The sequence below is a fragment of the Typopeltis vanoorti genome, chromosome 8 (genome assembly GCF_054136105.1).
Source record: "Typopeltis vanoorti isolate ZY-2024b chromosome 8, IOZ_Tvanoo_1.0, whole genome shotgun sequence".
Taxonomy (NCBI): Eukaryota; Metazoa; Arthropoda; class Arachnida; order Uropygi; family Thelyphonidae; genus Typopeltis; species Typopeltis vanoorti.
The window spans coordinates 23462530-23485410 of NC_143556.1; the positions used below are offsets into that span (position 1 = coordinate 23462530).

Here is a 22881-nt window from a genome sequence, read left to right on the forward strand (position 1 = left end):
TCCATGGTTGTAATTCCATCCAGCTGTGAACCCATTTCAAAACTTACTTAGTAGCCTATGGAACATTTTGTTACCTTTATAATATTTATTATCTGTATTCTTTTCAAGGATATATTGGAAAGAATAATTTCCAGTTATTTTCAAGAACATATATTCTTTCTAAAGGTGCATTACATAATTCATAGATCAAATTTCAGATGATTGAGGTAGAGTTCTCATAGTACCCATCTATAAAACAGAATGTGAGAATGTTAGTGGAATTTCCTATTTCAGTGTTCCATGTAAGATTTATGCAAAAGCAGCTAAGAAAAATTGTGCAAGAGAGGATCTTAGGGAAGAGCAAGCTGGGCCCAGGCCAAATGTCGATTGTCAGAATTGATTTCTTCTTTAAGACAGTTGAGAAATCATGGGGATATGATGTACAGGATAATGGTTTGATGTAAAATCAGGGTGCACTATATCCACTATTATTCATTGTTTATATGGATCACATGAAGGAAAGTGGCATTAAATCTGATATCAAAATTGGAGATGTTAATCTTAGCTCTATACTTTATGCAGATGATACTATGCTCTTAAATTAATCCAGTAAAATTCTGCAGAATTACTTAACTAACTTCTGTAACAAACTGGGCATGAACATCAGTAGTAGAAAGACAAAAATTGTGAAAAAGGCAAGCATATGGGAAATATCAACTATATCCTGAATGGAAAACCTATAGAACAAGTAAAATATTTCTGGTATTTAGGCATTATTTTTAGTGACAACAATATAAAATTTAGATGATGGCAAATTAAATTTAGAAATAAACAATAGAATAATCAAGGTTGGTATCATGGGAAGTTGATTGAATAAAATTTGTATAGAATAACAGAAAAATTAGTCACATTAAATTAGCAGAGTACAAGACCATGTTCAAACACTTTTAACATATAAATTATATGTTTAGTTTAATCCTTTATCCAAGTGTAAGCAAACAAAGTTTGCGCCTGAATTATTTTCAGGACTGGGGCAACTCGTAACAAAGATGGACTGACTTCACATCACTTGCCTGAGTAATACTTCAAGCACAAACTTTGTTTGCTTACACTTTTATTATTATTATTATTATTACGGGCAACTCCAGGAGTCATTAGACTCATCGAGGGAGGCCCAAATCATATTCATCACAACTATTTGACATTCATACAGTATCTATCATACCTCGCCTTAAACTCATTCACTGTCACAGCATCCACTACAGACTCAGGGAGCGCATTCCACTCATTCACTACTCTAAAAGTAAAGAACCCAGCTCTAACACCTTTACTAACCACACTTTTGCCCAGTTTCCATGGATGTCCCCTAGTCCTCCCACAACCAGCCCTGTTCTCAAAAATATCTTCTGAATTAATTTTATAGAAACCCTTCAGTAATTTGAATGTCTCAATCATATCTCCCCTCCTCCGCCTATCAACCAATTTTTGCAACCCACAAATCCTCAACCTGTTCTCATACGGTTCATTCCACAGACCTGCTATCATCTTGGTGACTCGCCTCTGGATCCTCTCCACCTCCTCCCCATCAAGAAGAAACCTAGGTGACCAAATCTGAGCACAGTAGTCTAGATGGGGTCTTATCAAGGCTCGATAGAGAGGAACAATAACCTGCTTGTCTCTGCTTGTCAACGTATTCTTCAGCAACCAAGTGATTTGATGAGCTGTTTTGGTCACTTTTGCAATGTGTCCCCTAAATTTCAATTCCTTATCTACCAACACTCCTAAATCTCGTGCCTCATCAATTTCCTGGAGCAGGGTTCCACCAATGCAGTAAACTGCCGCCAATCTTTTCACCCCAAAATGCATAACCTTACATTTTGCCACATTAAACTGACATCCATTCTCCTTAGCCCAGACCTCCAATCTATTCAAATCATCCTGCAAAATTTTGACATCATCTGCATTCACTATTGCCCTACCCAACTTCGCATCATCCGCAAACAAATGAACTGTTCCTCTTAGATCATTTCCTATATCATTTATGAACAAATTAAACAGCAGTGGTCCAAGAACAGATCCTTGTGGCACACCACTAGTCACAGGCCGTCTTGTGGACTCTACTCCCGAGTAAACCACTCTCTGATATCTCTCCGTCAACCACCCTCCTATCCATCTCACCAACCCTATGTCCATTCCCATATGCTGCAATTTACTGATTAGAATTCCATGTGGAATCCTGTCAAAGGCCTTGGCAAGGTCCAGTAGAATCACCGTAAACCCATTACCCTTATCCAGTTCAGCCGTCACTGTGTTATAATACGTGAGCAAGTTACTGAGGCATGACCTACCCTTCACAAAACCATGCTGTCCCCGATACAGTATCCCATTTTCTTCTATCCAATCTTGTATTTTCCTCTTGACTATTTTCTCTAAGACCTTGACAATGATTCCTGATATGCTAATCGGTCGGTAATTTACAACAGCAGTCTTGGAACCACCTTTATGCAGTGGAACTATTTTCCCCTCTTTCCACCCGCTCGGGACTAACCCAGACCCGAGACTCAAATTAAACAAAATGGTCAAGGGTACTGACAATTCTTTAGCTGCTTCTCGTACAACACGAGCTGGTATACCATCCAATCCCACAGATGTATTGACATTGAGGTTATGCAATAGACTACTCACCTCCACTTCATTAACCACAATTCCCGTATAATCTACTGGTTTATTCGTTTCTGCAATGTCACCACCTGGATGATATACTTTTGCAAAGTGCTCACTCAGTAACTCAACTATCTCAACTGATTCAGTTACCTCCCTACCATCGGCATTCTTTAAAATCAATCTGCCATGTACATTTTTCCTTTTACTTGCTACATATCTAAAAAACTGTTTAGGATTCTCTTTAGCCTGCATGGCCAATGTTCTTTCGTAATCCTTTTTTGCTTTTCTTACCACACTCGTCACCCTTCTGGCCTGCGCTTTATACCGTTCATGTGCCTGCCGGTCACCCTTCTCCTTAAATTCCCTCCATAGTTGTTTCTTTTTTTGCAACTCAAGCTTAATGGTGTTATTCATCCATTTAACCCCTACTTGATTTATTATTCGGACTCTAGGTATACAGTCAGCCATTGCTTCATGCAAGCACTTCTTAACTACCTCCCATGCACTATCAACTTCTAGTCCTTGCAGTTGTACATGCCATGACACTGAACCAATCAAACTCCTAAGCTTGTCATACTTTCCCGCCCGATAATTCCACATGTACCCTGTCTTAATTGAAAATTCTACACCTTTAGCCACCTCCCAAGTTAAGACCCTATGATCACTCTCACCGATTGGTGGCAATGTGGTCATATTTGTTACAGCCAAATCCTCAGATGTAATTACTAGGTCAAGCACTCTCTGACCACTTGGATAAAAGATTAAACTAAATATATAATTTATAGCCTAACCAAGTGAAAAAACTTCGAATACTTTTAACTTATGGAACTGAGAGTTGGGTTAGAAATAACAGTTGATCAAAGACTAACCATAGATATGAAACTTCTGAAAAAAAAAATGAAGAAATTTAAGAATTATCATCCAATGCAGACTCATATTAAAATGAAGAATTAGGAAGGAACTTGACATTGTGAACATTCAGGAATGTGTGAACAGAGAATTGGGTGATATGGTCGCTTAACAGAGGAAAGGTTAGCAAAACAGTTTGTGTTAGGAAAGAGATCCAAGGAAAGTCACGATGTAGGTGGGTTGATGCAATTGAAGAAGAGTGAAATATAAGCCCTTGCTATGTTGGAGTCCTAACAAGTAACAGACTAATTGCGGGATAATTGTTGATAAGAATTAATAATAATATACATTGCATGTAGTACTCTCATAATATTCTATACATCCATTGAGGACACATATTATTATTATTACGGGCGACTCCAGGGAGTCCTTAGACTCATCGAGGGAGGCCCTAAACATCATGTCCACACAACTATACGATATTCTCACAGTATCTATCATACCTTGCCTTGAACTCACTCACTGTCCTAGCACCCACAACAGACTCTGGCAGCTTATTCCACTCATTTACCACTCTAAAAGTAAAGAACCCAGCTCTAACACCCCTGCTAACCACTCTCTTGCCCAGCTTCCATAGGTGTCCCCTAGTTCTCCCACCACCAGTCCTGATCTCAAAAATATCCTCTGAGTTGATCCTATAGAAACCCTTTAGCAATTTGAATGTTTCAATCATATCTCCCCCTTTCTGCTTATCAACTAGTTTCTGCAACCCACAAATCTTCAACCTGCTCTTATATGGTTCATTCCATAGACCTGCTATCATCTTAGTCACTTGCCTCTGGATCCTCTCCATCTCCTCTCCATCAAGAAGGAACCTAGGTGACCAAATCTAGGCACAGTAGGTTGAGATGAGGTCTTATTAAGGCTCAGTGCAGAAGTACAATAACTTGCTTGTCTCTGCTCATCAAGGTATTTTTCAACAACCAAGTGAGCTGATTTGGCTACTTTTGCAATGTGCCCCCTAAACTTCATCTCCCTATCCACCATCACTCCCAAGTCCCTGGCCTCATCAATCTCCTGGAGTACAGTTCCACCAGTGTGATATACTGCTGCTAATCTTTTCACCCCAAAATGCATAACCTTACATTTTGTCACATTAAATTGGCATCCATTTCTTTCTTTCCAAAATCTTTTCATAATGTTTGTTCAACCAGTTTGAATCTCACAGCTCAGTTTGCATGATGATCTTTGGTGAAAAAGATTTGATTGGAGCTTTTCAACTGAACTTTTGTGCTGACGTGGCACAAAAGAGTGTTTTCCATGGCAGTGTTTTTCCCTCCCAGAAAGCTGTTTTTCATCCCACAAGAGAGATAGACAAACTGGCTAGAGAATACTACAATCAACAGATATAGAAGACTGTGGGAATAAGTCTAATCATTCCATTCCATTCCAACAGGTTTGGTTTAGAAAGCTTGAATGGCCTGATGCAATCATATGCACAAGTGTAAGCAGTTGATTGTCTATATTTTTTTCCAAAATCTTTCCATTGCATTTGTTTAGATACTTTTATCATCCATTCTATGAAGAATGATTCTTGTTTTTCAAACTCTCACCCCTTCCATTATTTGGATATTTGAATCTGTGACTTACATCTGGAAGTTCACTTGATTCTTTTCAAAACTTTAATACATATTTTTCTCATCACTCTCCCATTCTTGTCCATCCAAGATAGGTTGAGTTTCCCTAGGGTTTATAGGCAGTTAATGCAGTCAGCTTGCTATTCTCTGTTGCATTTCGTCCCAAGGGCAAGTATTCATTCAGAAATTCCTCTGAATTTGAGAGGAAAAACTCTCTACCTTCAGACTGGATAACTCATGATTGAAAACACCTGATAAAGGTTCCTTACATCATAGATGGAATTCTAACCTGGGTCTTTCCAACTAAAAAGCTTGTCTACTAACTGAGCTTAGAGGCTCTCATAAGTAGGTAACTTATTCTTATCCTACTCGACACTAAGTGGTGGTCACGTCCTAATTCACATTCTCTGTAGAATTTTCTTGGAGGTCTGATGACAGATGAAAAGTAAGTTTGTGTGTATTTTCTTTCATAATCTAGATGTATCATATGTAGTTGCCTGTTCTCTCTTATTTATGTATTTTTTTTTTATGCAGACAGTAATTTATATCAGTATTTATAACCATAATTCTGGGACTCTCACCCATGAAAGGCTGTAAACCTATGGTACATTAGTATTGTGGGTGGGCTAAAGTTTTTTCTATTCTATTTTTTGTTAATTTTATATATATTTCTATGTTTTTATTTTACGTAATCTGGAAACCCTACTGGATCTAAAGACCAGACTTTTTCAAGCTGTGTCAGGCCTCCAGTGAACAGGATGGTGGTTTTGCACTAGGTAATGAAATAAAATAAAATACAAAGGGGAAAAAAGATTTTTTTTGTGTGTGCTTAACAGTGTGAATAATGATCATCTGTTACTTTCATGTAAACATGTAATATTTTCTTATTGCAACTGTTATGTTCTTACAAGATACGGTATCATGTTAAAATAACTGTTAATGACATGAAAAAATAACTGTTAATGACATGAAAAAATGTAATTCATTTTATAACGACTGTTATTCCTATATAATATACCTCAACAAAGAATGAGCATGTAACTTCTCTGCCTGACTGCAGAGAACCAAAACTGGTTATTCCTGTACATAAGATTGTTATTAAATAAAAAAAAATCTATATATATATAAATTTTTTTTTTGTTTGTTTTTCAGATTTTGTGCTAAATTTACAGTCGCAATACTGAATTTTAAGGTACAAATAGACAGGTATGTGTGTGTGTGTGTGTATATATATTAGTTATTCTTCATATATGCTATTTTTCATATAATTCTGATTCATGCATGAATATGATTGTCATCATTTTTAACTGATGACATAAATAAATCCCTGGGTGCCTATTTACTCTTATGGAAATGCCATTTGCTTCTGTAGTGCTAGACTTCCAGAAGGAAAACCATTATAAGTTTGAGTCTGGTCACCAACTGCTGAAGAGCTTTTAGGCCTGGTTCAGCTGGTTCCTGAATAAGTTAATCTTTGGCACACAAGTAGGGCTCCCTTGCCCCAGAAACCTCAGGTTTTTTAATTCTACAAATCAAGAAAATTAACTTTGGAACTCACACTATTTCAGACAGTGATATATATATTGTTATAGTTAACAACCATGATATAGAAGCACTTGTCTACTAGACTCTCCTCCCTTGTGTGCCTCTGTGAAACACTGATAGCCTTGGGTCAGTTAACTGTGAGATTTGCTGCCAGCTAGTCTTGAAAGAATCAGTTAGGACAAAACACCTACTCCCTTGGGAGAATAAAATCATTAGCTGATTTTTAAAAAATAAATAATAAATAAAAAATAATAAATAAATAAAAAATAAATAAATCATTGCGCCCTTCGATTGGAATAGGCCTAAGTTCGATTCTCGTCGCGACGGGAGGAATCTTTATCTGGTCGATTTCAATCGAAGGTGAGTTAGCCGATCTCATACGGAGGTAGCAGGGTTTTTTCTCCCGGAAACTCGGGTTTTTCATCCCGCATACATACAAATCGGCCCTTTAGAACACACGCAATTTACAGACAAAAATTACTAGTTGTGGTGGTGTTGGAGGTGGGCGGCAGATGGCGTTGATAGAGATGATTCGTAGTAGAGGTTAGGTGCAGAGACAGTTGTAGATGTCCTCCCACGATGAGTCTTCGGACTCCTTGGAGGTATCAGGAATAATAATAATAATAATAATAATAATAATAAATAAACTCCTGGATTTTGTGGCAAATTATAATATAATTGAAACATGTAATTCATTGTTAACATGCACTTTTTAGTTATTTCTTCTTCATTATGTTAGAATTGTAAATATGCTTATTTATATTATTTCAAATTTTTATTTCTATTATTCCTGATCCTTGGTGATGATCATGGATCTGAAAGATCTGAAATAGATAATTCTTCTGATTATCTACTTCAGACATATAACGTGACAAAACTAGTCTCTGTGTGTAGAGGCTTAAGTGCTGTGAGGACATCATTGAGGCTTAATAGATTGTATACAGCACTCAGAAAGGATTAAAACAGAATTTAATACTTCCTATATTTCATCTCAGTCACTGAGACATCTTCAGGGATTACAAAAAAACGAATGTAACATATACACAAATACCACAAAATACTAAGCCCAACCACGTGGGTGACTCTAAAGTCCTATCTAGGTGGAGCACCCTCTAAGGGTGATTGTAGGTGGCCTGGAATATAAGGTGGGATCTCTGATGATAAGTGTTTCCCAAATCTTAGGAAGCTTAATGCAACTGTATTTATTAAGATTTGGTTAATTTCTGACAGCTGCTGCTGATTCTAAAAATAGCCTCTCTTTTTGGAATTTGCTGTGGTGGAGAACGGTGGTTTTTTCCATGAGATCCTGTGGATTGTATCCAAGACATGGTCAACCAGGCCAGACTGACCATAGTCGTGGTTGCAGATGTATGAGTTGTGGTCCTCTAGGTGGATGGTTGCTGATCTGCCTGTCTGTCCAAAGGAACAGGGTCCTTTATAAACTCCAGGCACTGAGAGAGGAGGGAGCTGATCTTTTATAGAATGGATAAGGATAGATAGCAAGTTTGTGGTGGGGCTTAAATGCTGTATGTGTAGGTTGTACTTTTTTAAAATCTTGGCTATTTTTTCCGATGTGCCACGGATGCAGGGTATGGTGATGGCATTTCTAAACTCTTTCTGAAGAGAAGACTGGGGAATGGGGAAGGAACTGATTATTTTTTTAATACTGTGATCGCTGTAGCCATTGGAGAAGAAAGTGTTGTGTATAATATGTGGTTGAGCTCAGTTGTAAGTGCAGTTCCACTGGAACAAAGATTCTGGGCTCTCTTGGTTAGAGTTTTAATAATGCCATATTGTTGAGCAGGGTGGTGGTGGGAGAGTTTGTGAATGTATCTGCCTGTGTGTGTAGGTTTTCTATATACAGTGAAGGAAAGTATGCCATTAGGAAGGCATGTAACTAAGGTGTCTAGGAAGGGAAACAATTGTTCTTTTCCATCGTAAACTGGATTCTTGGATGTAGGCAGTTGAGGTGACTGAGGAAGGAGTCTAATGTGTCTGGGCCATGAGGCCAAATAGAGAATACATCATCTGCATATCTTAGCCAGATAGAAGGTTTGAGAGGGACTGAGTCTATGGCTCGTTTTAAAATTTTCCATATAAAAATTGGCAAGAGAGAGTGGTGGTGGTGGTGGGAAACCAATGGCGGTTCCCTCTATCTACATATAGATTTTGTACTTCCAAGAAAAATAACCAGAACTGATGGCAAAGGAAAAGAGATCTAAGATGTCAGAAGGGAAAACGTTTTCTAAGAGTGTTAAGGTATCAATTAAGGGAATATTGGTAAACAGAGGAGATGTCAAAGCTTACCAATATGTCTGTGTTATTTAACGTTAGATTTTCTATTAGGGTTTTAAAATGGGTAGAGTTTTTTATATAGGATGTGGAAAGTCCAGTGAGAGGGATCAGAGAGTTCGCCAGCTGTTTTGACAGTTTGTAGCAAGGTGCATTAGTGGCATCTACTGTAGGACTTAGTGGGAAATTGGGGAACAGAAAGGTTTGAGTTTTTCGTGATGTCCGGAGGCCAAGAAGATACTTTTTTTAAAGTAAGTTTTTTAATTTTTTAACTTGTGTTTTTGTGGGGTCATGTTGTTGTGGGATGTAGGCAGAGCGATCTCGGAGGATAATCTGCATTTTCGATTGTATTCCATGGCATTAAGAATGACTGTGGTATCACCCTTATCTGCTCTGGTGATGAGGATACTTTTTTCTTTCTGTAATTTCCTGAGAGCAGTGCGTTGGCTGGATGTTAAATTACTTTTTGGAGGCAAAGATGTTGGCAACATCAAGTCTGATATTATTTGCTATCTCCAGCGCTAAGTGGCAGATCCTGAGTTTGATATTGTACATTACATCTAGCACTGGCACTTCTTTCGGTGCGACAGCGAATATGTGACCAAGGCTTAGGGCACTGACAGCATCGTCATTGAGCCTTTTGGAAGAAAGATTAACTACTGTCTGGTGCGGTTGAATTCGTGGTTGCAGTTTGGATTTACACAGACTGTTATACTTTTTGATATGTTTATTTTTTATTTTTTGAAATTCTTCCTGTGCAGAAGTTTCTGAGATGCCAGAGAGAATGGACCAAAGCTCAGTGTTAAGTACAGCAGAGAGCTCTGATTGTAAGAAGCCAATGGTGGCGTTCGTTTTGGAGAGGGTGGCACGAGTAGCGGCGATTTGTTCCTGCAGTAGTGCAAAGCTAGCGCTGTTATATATGTGGAGGGCTTTTTTGGAACGAAAGTTGATCTTTAGCTTAACGCAGTTGGGTATCACTCTTGTATCCTGACATCTTTTTAAAAAAGCCAGCCTATTTAGTTGCCTAGATAGTCATAGTTCAACTTACCATATTGTCTGGATTTGCATGCTATTTCTTCTCCATGAATGAATTAGAATCTGTGTGTAGAGGCTCAAGTGCTGTGAGGACATCATGTTGGAGGCTTAATGAATTGTATTCAGCATGGTTTACCAAAAATCCACAAACCCAATTCCCCCACTAAGACCTATAGTAGAATGCCACTCATGCACCTTACTACAAACTGTCAAAGCATCTGGTCAACTCTTTGACCTGAGGGGGGGGGGAGTTTCCACAACTGGACTTTCCACATCCTATATAAAAAAACTCTACCCATTTTAAAACCCTAATAGAAAATCTAACCTTAAATAACACAGACATATTGGTAAGCTTTGACATCTCCTCACTGTTTATCAATATTCCCTTAATTGATACCTTAACACTCTTAGAAAACGTTTTTCCTTCTAACATCTTAGATCTATTTTCCTTTGCCATCAATTCTGGTTATTTTCCTTGGACAAACTCTACAAGCAGATAGAGGGAACCGGCATGAGTTCCCCCCCCCCCCCCCTTGCCAATTTTTATATGGAAAAATTTTAAAAACAAGCCATAGGCTCAGCCCCTATCAAACCTTCTATCTGGCTAAGATATGTAGATGATGTATTCTCTATTTGGCCTCATGGCCCAGACACATTAGACTCTTTCCTCAGTCACCTCAACAGCCTACATCCAAGAATTCAGTTTACAATGGAAAAGGAAAAGAACAATTGTTTACCTTCCTAGACACGTTAGTTACACGCCTTCCTAATGGTACACTTTCCTTCACTGTATATAGAAAACCTACGCACACAGTCAGATACATTCACAAACTCTCCCACCACCATCCCACTCAACAATATGGCATTATTAAAACTCTAACCAAGAGAGCCCACAATCTTTGTTCCAGTGGAACTGCACTTACAACTGAGCTCGACCACACACACAACACTTTCCTCTCCAATGGCTACAGTGATCGCAGTATTAAAAAAATAATTAATTCCTTCCCCATTCCCAATCACAATTTTGGCTATGTGTCCTCTACATTTCAGATCCTTATCCACTATCACCCCCCCCCAAATCTCTTATTTCCTCCACCTCTGACAATATATTCTCACCAAGCATAAATTCTGCATCCCATTTTTGTTTTCCAAATTTTAAAACCTTACATTTTGCAATGTTGAACTCGCCCCCCCCCCCATTCTATTGCCCATTCAATTTATTCATGTCTTCTTGTAAGGCCACAACATCTTCTCTGCTCTTCATGGTTCATCCCAACTTTGCATCATCTGCAAACAACTGAATATCTTCATCCAAATTATCTCCAATATCATTAATATACAAGTTAAACAGCAATGGCCCTAAAACAGACCCCTGAGGCACACCACTAGTAACTTTCCTTTTCCTGGATATCGCTGCTCTATCCAACTTGTTGATATCTATCAAATAGCCAGTCTCCAATCCAATGCAGATCTAATATCCAACCCCATCTGCTCTAGTTTGACTATCAACTTATCATGCAGTAATCTATGAAAAGCCTTTGAAAAATCTAACTATATTACTGTGTATCCTTTTCTTCTGTCCATGGAAGCAGTCACTTTATTGTAATAAGTAAGTAGATTACTAAACCATGACCTCCCTTTAGCAAATCCATGCTGTCCATCAAAGATAATACCATTGTTGTCAACCCAATTCTGGATCCTGGTTCTCACAAGCTTCTATGTACGTATACTTGAGAAATGGTTGAGAAGGATTGTGGAAGAGAAGCTTGGTGAAGAACATGCTGGATTCAGGCCAAATAGAGGCTGTCAGGATCAGATTTCACTTTACGACAAATAGTTTAGAAATCATGAGAATATAACAAAGATCTGTATTTAAGTTTTGTAGATCTGGAAAAGGGAGTGCATAAGGCTCAAAGCTATATAACTGAGAGGAGACCTCCACATAGCCTTTAAAGGAATGCGAAAAGGGCTTCTGATCTAATGTCCAATCCTCACCTACTCGTGGTGCACCCTGTTGGGTATCTACCTGGATACTGAACGAACGAGGATGGGCTGGCAAGTTGGGATTTAGCCGACCAAATTGTATTCTTATTGGCTTAAACCAATACAGAAAATGATGGTACAACATGACAAAATTTCATGCCGGCTGGGGCGTCGCCCGGTTAAACAAGGCCCCGTTGTTTTTGCGAGGGAACCAGGCCGAACAGCGATAAGTCAGCTACTGGTACAAATCTGAAAGCACACCACAACACAACATCACCAGAGTTAAAGATCGATACTATCAACATAAGAGGCCTGAATGACAAAGAAATGGAGCTAGCTAAGGAATTAGATAAGTACCAGATCGATATAATAAGGGTGACTGAAACAAAAAAGACACAAACTGGTGAGATCTTTCTGAGCAATAAATACAAAATGTTATATTCAGGAAATGACAATCAAGAAAAACATGGAGTAGCCATAGTATTCAACACAAAATATGAGGCTAATCTTCTTGAATAGCAGGCAGTCTCAAGTAGAGTGATGTGGACAAATATCAGAATGGTGAATTGGACAATGAGACTTATTTGTGCCTATGGTCCCGCAGAAGGTTCTACTAAGGTAGAAGTGGAGGAATTTTTTTATGCTTTAGTAAAAGCAACTTACACAATGAAAAAGGAAAAGTTGGTCCTTGTTGGGGATCTAAATAGCAGAGTAGGAAATGATTATGAGACATACAAAAATATTTTAGGATAATTTGCAGAAAAGAGCAAAGCCAATAATAATGGCAAATGTGGAAAGGCAGCAGCAGTAGATGATATTCGACCAGAAATGCTCAAGTATGGAGGTATAAAAGTCTTACAGTGGCTGCACTGCATAGTTCAGAAGGCCTGTACAGAGGACGAATTCCAGATGATTGGAGTAGAGCTCTCATTCTACTCATATATAAAAAGGGAAATAAAATTGAATGCGAGAATTACAGCGGTATTTCTCTACTGAGTGTTCCTGGTAAGATATATGCAAGTATACTTGAAAAACGGTTTAGGAGGATTGTTGAAGACAAGGTTGGTGAGGAACAAGCTGGATTCAAGCCAAATAGAGGTTGTCATGATCAGATTTTCACTTTACGACAGATAGTTGAAAAATCATGGGAATATAACAAAGATGTGTATTTAAGTTTTGTCGATCCGGAAAAGGCATTTGACAAGGTGTCAAGAGAGAAGCTATTCAATACGCTACAGTTATATGGTGTCAATGGGGCATTATATCAAGCAATACTTAGTCTTTATTTTAGTTGTAAGTCAGCAGTTAGAATTGAAGGAAGTACAGGAAGATGGTTTAATGTTAAATCTGGTGTGAGACAAGGATGTACATTATCCCCTCTGTTATTCATTATCTATATTACTATTATTACTATTATTACGGGCAACTCCAGGGAGTCATTAGACTCATCGAGGGAGGCCCCAAATCATATTCATCACAACTATCTGACATTCATGCAGTATCTATCATACCTCGCCTTAAACTCATTCACTGTCACAGCATCCACTACAGACTCAGGGAGCGCATTCCACTCATTCACTACTCTAAAAGTAAAGAACCCAGCTCTAACACCTTTACTAACCACACTTTTGCCCAGTTTCCATGGATGTCCCCTAGTCCTCCCACAACCAGCCCTGTTCTCAAAAATATCTTCTGAATTAATTTTATAGAAACCTTTCAGTAATTTGAATGTCTCAATCATATCTCCCCTCCTCTGCCTATCAACCAATTTTTGCAACCCACAAATCCTCAACCTGTTCTCATACGGTTCATTCCACAGACCTGCTATCATCTTGGTCACTCGCCTCTGGATCCTCTCCACCTCCTCCCCATCAAGAAGAAACCTAGGTGACCAAATCTGAGCACAGTAGTCTAGATGGGGTCTTATCAAGGCTCGATAGAGAGGAACAATAACCTGCTTGTCTCTGCTTGTCAACGTTTTCTTCAGCAACCAAGTGATTTGATGAGCTGTTTTGGTCACTTTTGCAATGTGTCCCCTAAATTTCAATTCCTTATCCACCAACACTCCTAAATCTCGTGCCTCATCAATTTCCTGGAGCTGGGTTCCACCAATGCAGTAAACTGCCACCAATCTTTTCACCCCAAAATGCATAACCTTACATTTTGCCACATTAAACTGACATCCATTCTCCTTAGCCCAGACCTCCAATCTATCCAAATCATCCTGCAAAATTTTGACGTCATCTGCATTCACTATTGCCCTACCCAACTTCGCATCATCCGCAAACAAATGAACTGTTCCTCTCAGATCATTTCCTATATCATTTATGAACAAATTAAACAGCAGAGGTCCAAGAACAGATCCTTGTGGCACACCACTAGTCACAGGCCGTCTTGTGGACTCTACTCCCGAGTAAACCACTCTCTGATATCTCTCCGTCAACCACCCTCCTATCCATCTCACCAACCCTATGTCCATTCCCATATGCTGCAATTTACTGATTAGAATTCCATGTGGAATCCTGTCAAAGGCCTTGGCAAGGTCCAGTAGAATCACCGTAAACCCATTACCCTTATCCAGTTCAGCCGTCACTGTGTTATAATACGTGAGCAAGTTACTGAGGCATGACCTACCCTTCACAAAACCATGCTGTCCCCGATACAGTATCCCATTTTCTTCTATCCAATCTTGTATTTTCCTCTTGACTATTTTCTCTAAGACCTTGACAATGATTCCTGATATGCTAATCGGTCGGTAATTTACAACAGCAGTCTTGGAACCACCTTTATGCAGTGGAACTATTTTCCCCTCTTTCCACCCGCTCGGGACTAACCCAGACCCGAGACTCAAATTAAACAAAATGGTCAAGGGTACTGACAATTCTTTAGCTGCTTCTCGTACAACACGAGCTGGTATACCATCCAATCCCACAGATGTATTGACATTGAGGTTATGCAATAGACTACTCACCTCCACTTCATTAACCACAATTCCCGTATAATCTACTGGTTTATTCGTTTCTGCAATGTCACCACCTGGATGATATACTTTTGCAAAGTGCTCACTCAGTAACTCAACTATCTCAACTGATTCAGTTACCTCCCTACCATCGGCATTCTTTAAAATCAATCTGCCATGTACATTTTTCCTTTTACTTGCTACATATCTAAAAAACTGTTTAGGATTCTCTTTAGCTTGCATGGCCAATGTTCTTTCGTAATCCTTTTTTGCTTTTCTTACCACACTCGTCACCCTTCTGGCCTGCGCTTTATACCGTTCATGTGCCTGCCGGTCACCCTTCTCCTTAAATTCCCTCCATAGTTGTTTCTTTTTTTGCAACTCAAGCTTAATGGTGTTATTCATCCATTTAACCCCTACTTGATTTATTATTCGGACTCTAGGTATACAGTCAGCCATTGCTTCATGCAAGCACTTCTTAACTACCTCCCATGCACTATCAACTTCTAGTCCTTGCAGTTGTACATGCCATGGCACTGAACCAATCAAACTCCTAAGCTTGTCGTACTTTCCCGCCCGATAATTCCACATGTACCCTGTCTTAATTGAAAATTCTACACCTTTAGCCACCTCCCAAGTTAAGACCCTATGATCACTCTCACCGATTGGTGGCAATGTGGTCATATTTGTTACAGCCAAATCCTCAGATGTAATTACTAGGTCAAGCACTCTCTGACCCCTAGTATTTTCCATTACATGCTGTCGCAGATAGTTATCCCTTAATAACCGCATAAAATCCAGTTCCTACCTCCCGTGTGTCCTCTCCTCACTCCAATCAATGCGACCATAGTTGAAATCTCCCATAATAATCACCCTCCTTCCACCCATTTCTTCTATTTGCTTGTGCATACTGTCACCACCATCTTTTCCATCACCTGGTCTATAGCAGCACCCAATTGTATATTTAGTTCTGCTAGCCACAATCTCACACCAAATGGCCTCAAATGTGCTCTTTTCTCTATCCTGCAATTCAACTTCTATTCTCCTTGGCTGGAGCTCATCAGCTATCATCAACAATACTCCTCCCCCCCATTTTATTCTCTCTGTCATTCCTGAACACACTATACCCATCACATTCAATCCCACTAGTTATATCATCTACAGTCAGCCATGTTTCACTAATACCTATAACCTGTGGTCTGGAAGTGCCAACCATGGCCAAAAACTCTTCCTTCTTCTTCCTAATACTCCTAGTATTAGTGTACATGAATTTAAGACCCCCATTAGCCCCAACCCTACCTTGATGCCTTATATTAACTATCCCACTCTGATTTGTTGTCCTTATTTGCTCTGGCATATTATATTCATTCTTACATTCAACTGCCTCCTTAAGGACTGTATCTCTACCCCCCCCCTAACAAATCTAGTTTCCCTGAATTTGCACATCCACTACATTCAGCAACACTTTCTCAAGTCTTCTTACACCGTAACCATTCAAATGCAAGCCATCCATCTTATATAGATCCTTTCGCCCATCAAACTCACTCCACACATCCACAAATTCCACACCACTCGTCATACATAACCCACGCATAAAGTCATTTGCAATTATAGCCCTCCTTTTAAACATTTCACTGTCATACCGTGGCAAAAGACTAATCATTCTAACTCTCTCACTCTTTTCTTTTGCTACCTCAAACAATTCATTCAGGTCTTCTATCATTTCCATTTTATCTCCTTTCAAATCATTCGTACCTGCCACAACAATCATTTCTTTCACCCTTTCCTTTTGCTCTCTAATAGACGCAGTTACGTCCTTTATGGTCGCACCAGGTTGGTACGATTTTGTCAAGTCCTCTACTAACACACCTCGTACTAACGAGTCTCCATACAGCACTCTATCCTTCATTTTGTTCATGTTCACATTCATACGTCTATTTTTCCTGTCATACCTTTTATTATTGGTTGGTTCATTCAGTCTACTTTTATTCATGCACTCTAGCTGCTGTTTTGCTCTTTCTATCGCACTATTCAACAACGCGATCTCACTCAATGCATCTATCTCATCTTTTTTGTTCTCTGAGAAACCATTTATACTATCATTCACACTTTCTACATTCACACTCTCACAATTTTCATGTACAACCTTGCCGTTTCTTGTCATATCCCTATTTCCTTCATTTTGAAGGTTGACAAAAATATCACACTCACGATCCGAAATACACTTCAATTCCGCATTCTCCCTACATTTTCTACACACATTCAATCCTTTATCATCATCTAACCACACTCCAACCGCACTCCGCAAAGCGTACATTTCACAGCTAGTACACTGACTCATTTCTTTTATGCTACCGTTCTTAGATAACGATGGCGAACCTTCATTACTGGCCGCCATTTTCCTACGCACAGGTGCCATATTTATCTGTAACGTGTTTTGTCAAATTAAACGTTATAACACACCAAAAATAGACGCACTAAAATACGCAAGGCAAACAAAACAAAACTACACATATTAAGTAATTTGTATCGATAACTGAAAATGATACTTATCTTATCTGGAGCTTGCACGAACACTACTCATTACGAATTCATCTAGCGGCGACTTCCGACATAGATTATGTTATAAAACACTTAGTACACTAACCACGTTAATAAAGCTCTAATAATATACCAAAATTATTGAATCCAAAACACCAAAACAAAAAAAATTGAATCCAAAACACCAATAAATCAACAAAAAACACAAATCTCTCAGGAGCTCCTTTTTTTTCTTTTTTTTTCTTTTTTTTTATAAATTTTTAATTTTTCTTTTTTTCTTTTTTTTTTTATTTCATCACAGTATCATCTGTTTATTACCTGGACTCATTAACTTACATCAATGAGGTTTATAAAAACAGCTGATGATCACAATTTTTAAATGGAACAGTGCTCCTTTTATGTACAATGATTTTTTTTTTCTCCAAAAGACCATGATAACATGGTACTTACAGAAAAATAACGTAGGTGATACAGCTGGCATCTGTTTCTCTGCACTACCACATGTGGTGGCAGGCCAACATTATTTTATGGAACAATCTGTTGCAAAATGAACTCTAAAACAAACTTCTGGAAATGATTAGCACGCCACAGTCTTTAGTATTCCACCTTTTTCTGCTGGTTCTATGTTCACCTTGTGATCAAAACGGTAAGAAGGCAGACTGGCATGCACCTTGGTATCTCCTGCATGGGGGCTATGGGGTAACTGGGAGAATGCCATACATACACAAACCTCTGCCAGTAGAGAGGCAACTGGCAAGTCATTGCACAGATGAATCTCTACAGTTAAGAACTGTGTGTACATCTCTTCAAAGCACACTAATTTACATGCCACTTCTTTAAGTCATTTTTGGCTAAACCGGGTTATCCTCTTCTTTCTCTCCTGGGGTATGTACACAAACCAGGAGAGATGAATGATTGAGCAGTTAATTCATGGCAAAATACCGTGGCTGAGTGCACACAGCATTACTCTGGGAAACTAGAAATTGGATGCATATTATGGGACTTAATAGCCCAAATGGGGCAACACATTCTATGAGATGAGTATACACATACACACATGCACAATGGGGCAAGCACACCAACAGGACTTTATTTTTTTCATTTCTTTGTCCTCAAAATCACAAGATGACTTAGCCGTGGAAACTCATTATCAGGAGAGATGTGAATTGTTAAATGATTAAGATGACTGTCCCATTTATGCTTCAGGTCAAGCTCATTAGAATGGGGAAACAAAGGCTACTTGTACTCTTTCAGGTAATGATTCACAGGCCATACCCAAGCCATCCCAAAATATAACAGTTCAATTTAAAAAAGAACATTCAAAAACAGGGTCCCTTTTTTTAATCCTGTAGCAAGCTCTAAGAAAGCAGTGTCTCTGAGGACACATACACAACAGCTGCACTAAACACACAAAATACAAAGCAAGTAAATCAACTGTTTCCATTTTTTAACAGTCAAAAATGCCCCCCCCTCCCAACAAATATATACAGCTGACTGGACAAAAACAGATTCTATTATTAATAAATACTGCAGAGCAGAGTAGCAAACAGACCTGCAAGTGGTAACCAGAATTAAAGACACAGGAGTAAAAACAGAAGACAGGTGGAGGGCATCAAGGCAAGATCACACTATAATAAGCCAGTGTCCATTTATTGACTCCGATGAGTCAAACGGTAATTGGGATCCATAGACCATCCAGCTTCCATGTACCACAGCCAAACTCTGTTTTACTGAATGCAAATGCTAGCGACGACCACCTCTACCTCCTCTATTATCACCTCGTCCAGTACCTTGCATGCCACCCATTCCTCCTCTTCCACCCCCACGACCACCTCCCATTCCTCCTCTTCCCATCATACTCCTCTTCCCATGTTCATGCGTCCATCACTGCCACCTGGACGTGGATCTCTAAGTTTTGTCTTCTTCTCTTCAACATTTAGACGATGGTTGTTGTAAATTATTGGCCTTTTGTTTAATACTAGATTGGCTGAATCAGCTTCCTCAAAGACAACAAAGCCATAATTGGGAGGGGCCTTAGTGCCACTATTAGGTTTTGGATTGACTTTGCTGTTTATGCGTAATTCTACCACAGTGCCATACTGCATAAAATGGTCCTTCAATTCTTCTTCGGTAATCCTATGAGGTAAATTACTTAGAAATAGTTGATGTGAATCAGGATAATTAGCACCAATAGGTTTTCTTCTTTCTATATCACCACCACCATCTTCAATTCGACCTCCAGGTGGCCCAGCTGAAAGATCACATCCATCCATAGGTCCAGAGGAACGCATGGAAGGTCTTATTGATCTAGCAGGACGCTGTACTTGAGGAGCCTGCCCCGGGCCTGAACTTGGAGAAGTTGATATAACAGGTCCAGTAATGCTGGGTTGATCTGGTTTAGAGAAGCTGGATAAAGATCCTGTCTTGCTATGTGAAGTTGTCTGAGCTGATACAGGTGCAGCAACAGGAGCAGGAACTGCAGGAGGAGGAGTGGTACCTATAAAACTTCCAGCAGTGGCATTTTTGCTTACCATGTTTGCATAAGTTTTAGGCTCTGTTTGTGAAGGAGTTGCATCCTGTTGTTTTGGAGAATCATCAATCTTATCCTCTTCTGGTGCACTTTCATCACCAGTATCCCATTCAGATCGTGCAGGTTCTGCTTCTGATTCTGACTGTGGACTCATTTCAGGAGGAACAGCAGGTGGGGGTGGAGGTGGTGGTGGTAGAGCTGTGCTTGGGAGTGATTCATTCTCGTGTGATGTTCCATTCCTCACAATTTCCTCTTCACAATATGGAGATGTTGCATTTGCCTCTTGGATATCATCTGATGTTGTGCACTGATTTTGTTCATCCAGCTCAACTTCTGTTATTTCGTGGTTGTCAGTTTCTTCATCATCAGTAAATATTTCATCTTGATAACGAAAGATGTCATTTCGAACATAATACTGCTTTGGTGACTGTGGTGCTAAAACAAAAGTCTGCACAAATCTTCTCATTGGCTGTCCATTATTTGATAATTCACCATTAACCTGTACGACCACTCCACTTCCAAGAGTTTCATGACTATCCACTTGATGTATGGTAGCATGACAGTCACGAAAATTAAGTTGCATAATTCTCTGATGAATGTCATGTTGTCCAACAACAGGTTTAGATTCCTGTCCAGGTTTATCCATACCTCCATGAACAAATGATGAATCGCTGTTGTAAAATCTGTGCAAATGTAGAGGAGCTTGATTAAGTATAGTATAGTACTGACGTACAAACTCACGACCCACACACTGAGGACTTGGAGTTTCCATGACCATGACTTTTCAGAGTTCTCTAGGCTGTGGTAAATGGAAGTGGCAAAGTCTTGTTAAAGCGCAGATGTTAAATGAAGAAAAATCTTGCCCTTGTTACACATTCGGTATATGCGTCCACCGTCGTCAATTGTTCCTCTATGGATCACATTACGAATGAAAGTACTATTAAACATGATATCAGAATTGGAGATGTTAATGTCAGCGCTTTGCTTTATGCGGACGATGTTATACCTCTAAAGAAATCCACTACAAGTTTGCAAGATTCCCTGACTAAATTGAATAAGTGTTGTAATAGATATGGTATGAAGGTCAGCATTAAAATGACAAAGACAATGAAAATAGGTAGAATTGTTGAAAATGTCAACTGTGTTGTGAACGGGGAACCTGTGGAACAAGTAAAAATTCAGCTACTTAGGCACGATTTTTACTGAAAGTGGTAAATTAAATATCGAAATAGACAACAAAATTAACAACGCTGGTATGGTAGGAAGTCAATTCAATAATTTCATATGGAATAAGAAAGAAATTAGTCAGAACACTAAATTAGCTGTATACAAGACAGTGTTCAAACCAGTTTTAACTTATGGATCTGAGAGATGGATCAGAAGTAAAACACTTGACCAAAGACTAGAGACTGCAGATATGAGAGTCCTGAGAAAGATTAGAGCTGTGAACAGATGGTGTCAATGGCAGTATCATATTAAAAAGGAGGATATTAGGAATGAACTTAACATTGTCAGCATTCAGGAATGCATTAGCAGAGCTTATCTCAGGTGGTATGGTCACTTAAGCAGAATGGGCGAGGAAAGGTTAGCAAAACAAGTGTTCTCTGCCAACCTGGCAGAGAACACTTGTTTTGCTAAGACCAAGATATAGGCGAATTGATATGGTAGAATATGCCTTAGACGATAGAAATATAAGATCTGATAATAATAATATTGGAGTCTTGACAAGTAACAGACTGATTTGGAGGAAAATTGTACATAGGAAGTTAGTTAAGATGTAAATTTTTCATGTAGTACTATCATATCCTGTACACCCCTGGAGGATACATGTCAGGAATTTGATGATGATGAAGAGATCTGGAAAAGGCATGTGACAAGAGAAAAGCTATTCAAAACGCTACAGTTGTATGTTGTCAGTATAACATTATATCAAGCAATACTTACTTAGTCTTTATTTGAGTTGTAAATCAGCAGTTAGATTGAAAGAAGTACAGGAAAGTGGTTTAATGTTAAATCTGGTATCTGAAATGTACATTATCCCCTCTGTTATTCATTATCTATATGGATCACATTATGAAGGAAAGTGATATTAAACCTGATATCGAAATTGGAGATGTTAATCTCGCCTCTTTGCTTTACATGGATGTTGTTATAATTCTAAATAAATCCACTATAAGTCTGCAAGATTTCCTGACTAAATTGAATAACTGTTGTATTAGATATGGTATGAAGGTCAGCAATAACAAGACAAAGACAACGAAAATTGGCAGAAACTTTGAAAATATCAACTGTATTGTGAATGGAGAACCTATAAAACAAGTAAAGTATTTCAGCTACTTAGGCATGATTTTTAGTGAAGATGGTAAATTAAATATGGAAATAGAGAACAGAATCAACAGAACTGGTGTGCTAGGAAGTCAACCGAATAAATTTATATCGAATAAGAGAAAAATTAGTCAAAACACTAAATTAGCATACAAGGCAGTGTTGAAACCAATTTTAACTTATGGATCTGAGAGCTAGATCAGAAGTAAAACATTTGACCAAAGACTAGAGACCCGCAGATATGAGAGTGCTGAGAAAAATTAGGGTGTTGATCAAATGGCATCGGTGGCAATATCATATTAAAAACGAGTCTGATAGGAAAGAACTTGACATTGTTAGCATTCAGGAATGTGTTAACAGAGCTAATCTCAGGTGGTATGGATCACTTAAACAGAATGGTAGAGGAAAAATTAGCAAAACAATTGTTTTCTGCCAGTTTGGCAGGAAAAACACCAATAGGAAGACCACATTTAGGTGGATTAATATGGTAAAAAGGGCCTTAGAAGACAGAAATATAAGATTTGATAATGTTGGAGTCTTGA

General features: G+C 38.8%; 1 protein-coding gene across 2 annotated transcripts in view; it reads left to right on the forward strand.

The window, feature by feature from the left end:
- LOC150103850 (carnitine O-acetyltransferase-like) overlaps window positions 1-22881 on the forward strand; it is a 187441-nt gene that overhangs the window by 47255 nt on the left and 117305 nt on the right. For both annotated transcript variants that reach the window (XM_090397153.1, XM_090397152.1), the window contains one exon: window positions 6282-6335. In XM_090397153.1, coding sequence (XP_090253279.1) covers window positions 6282-6335 — 54 coding nt within the window. The remainder of the gene's footprint in view (window positions 1-6281; window positions 6336-22881) is intronic.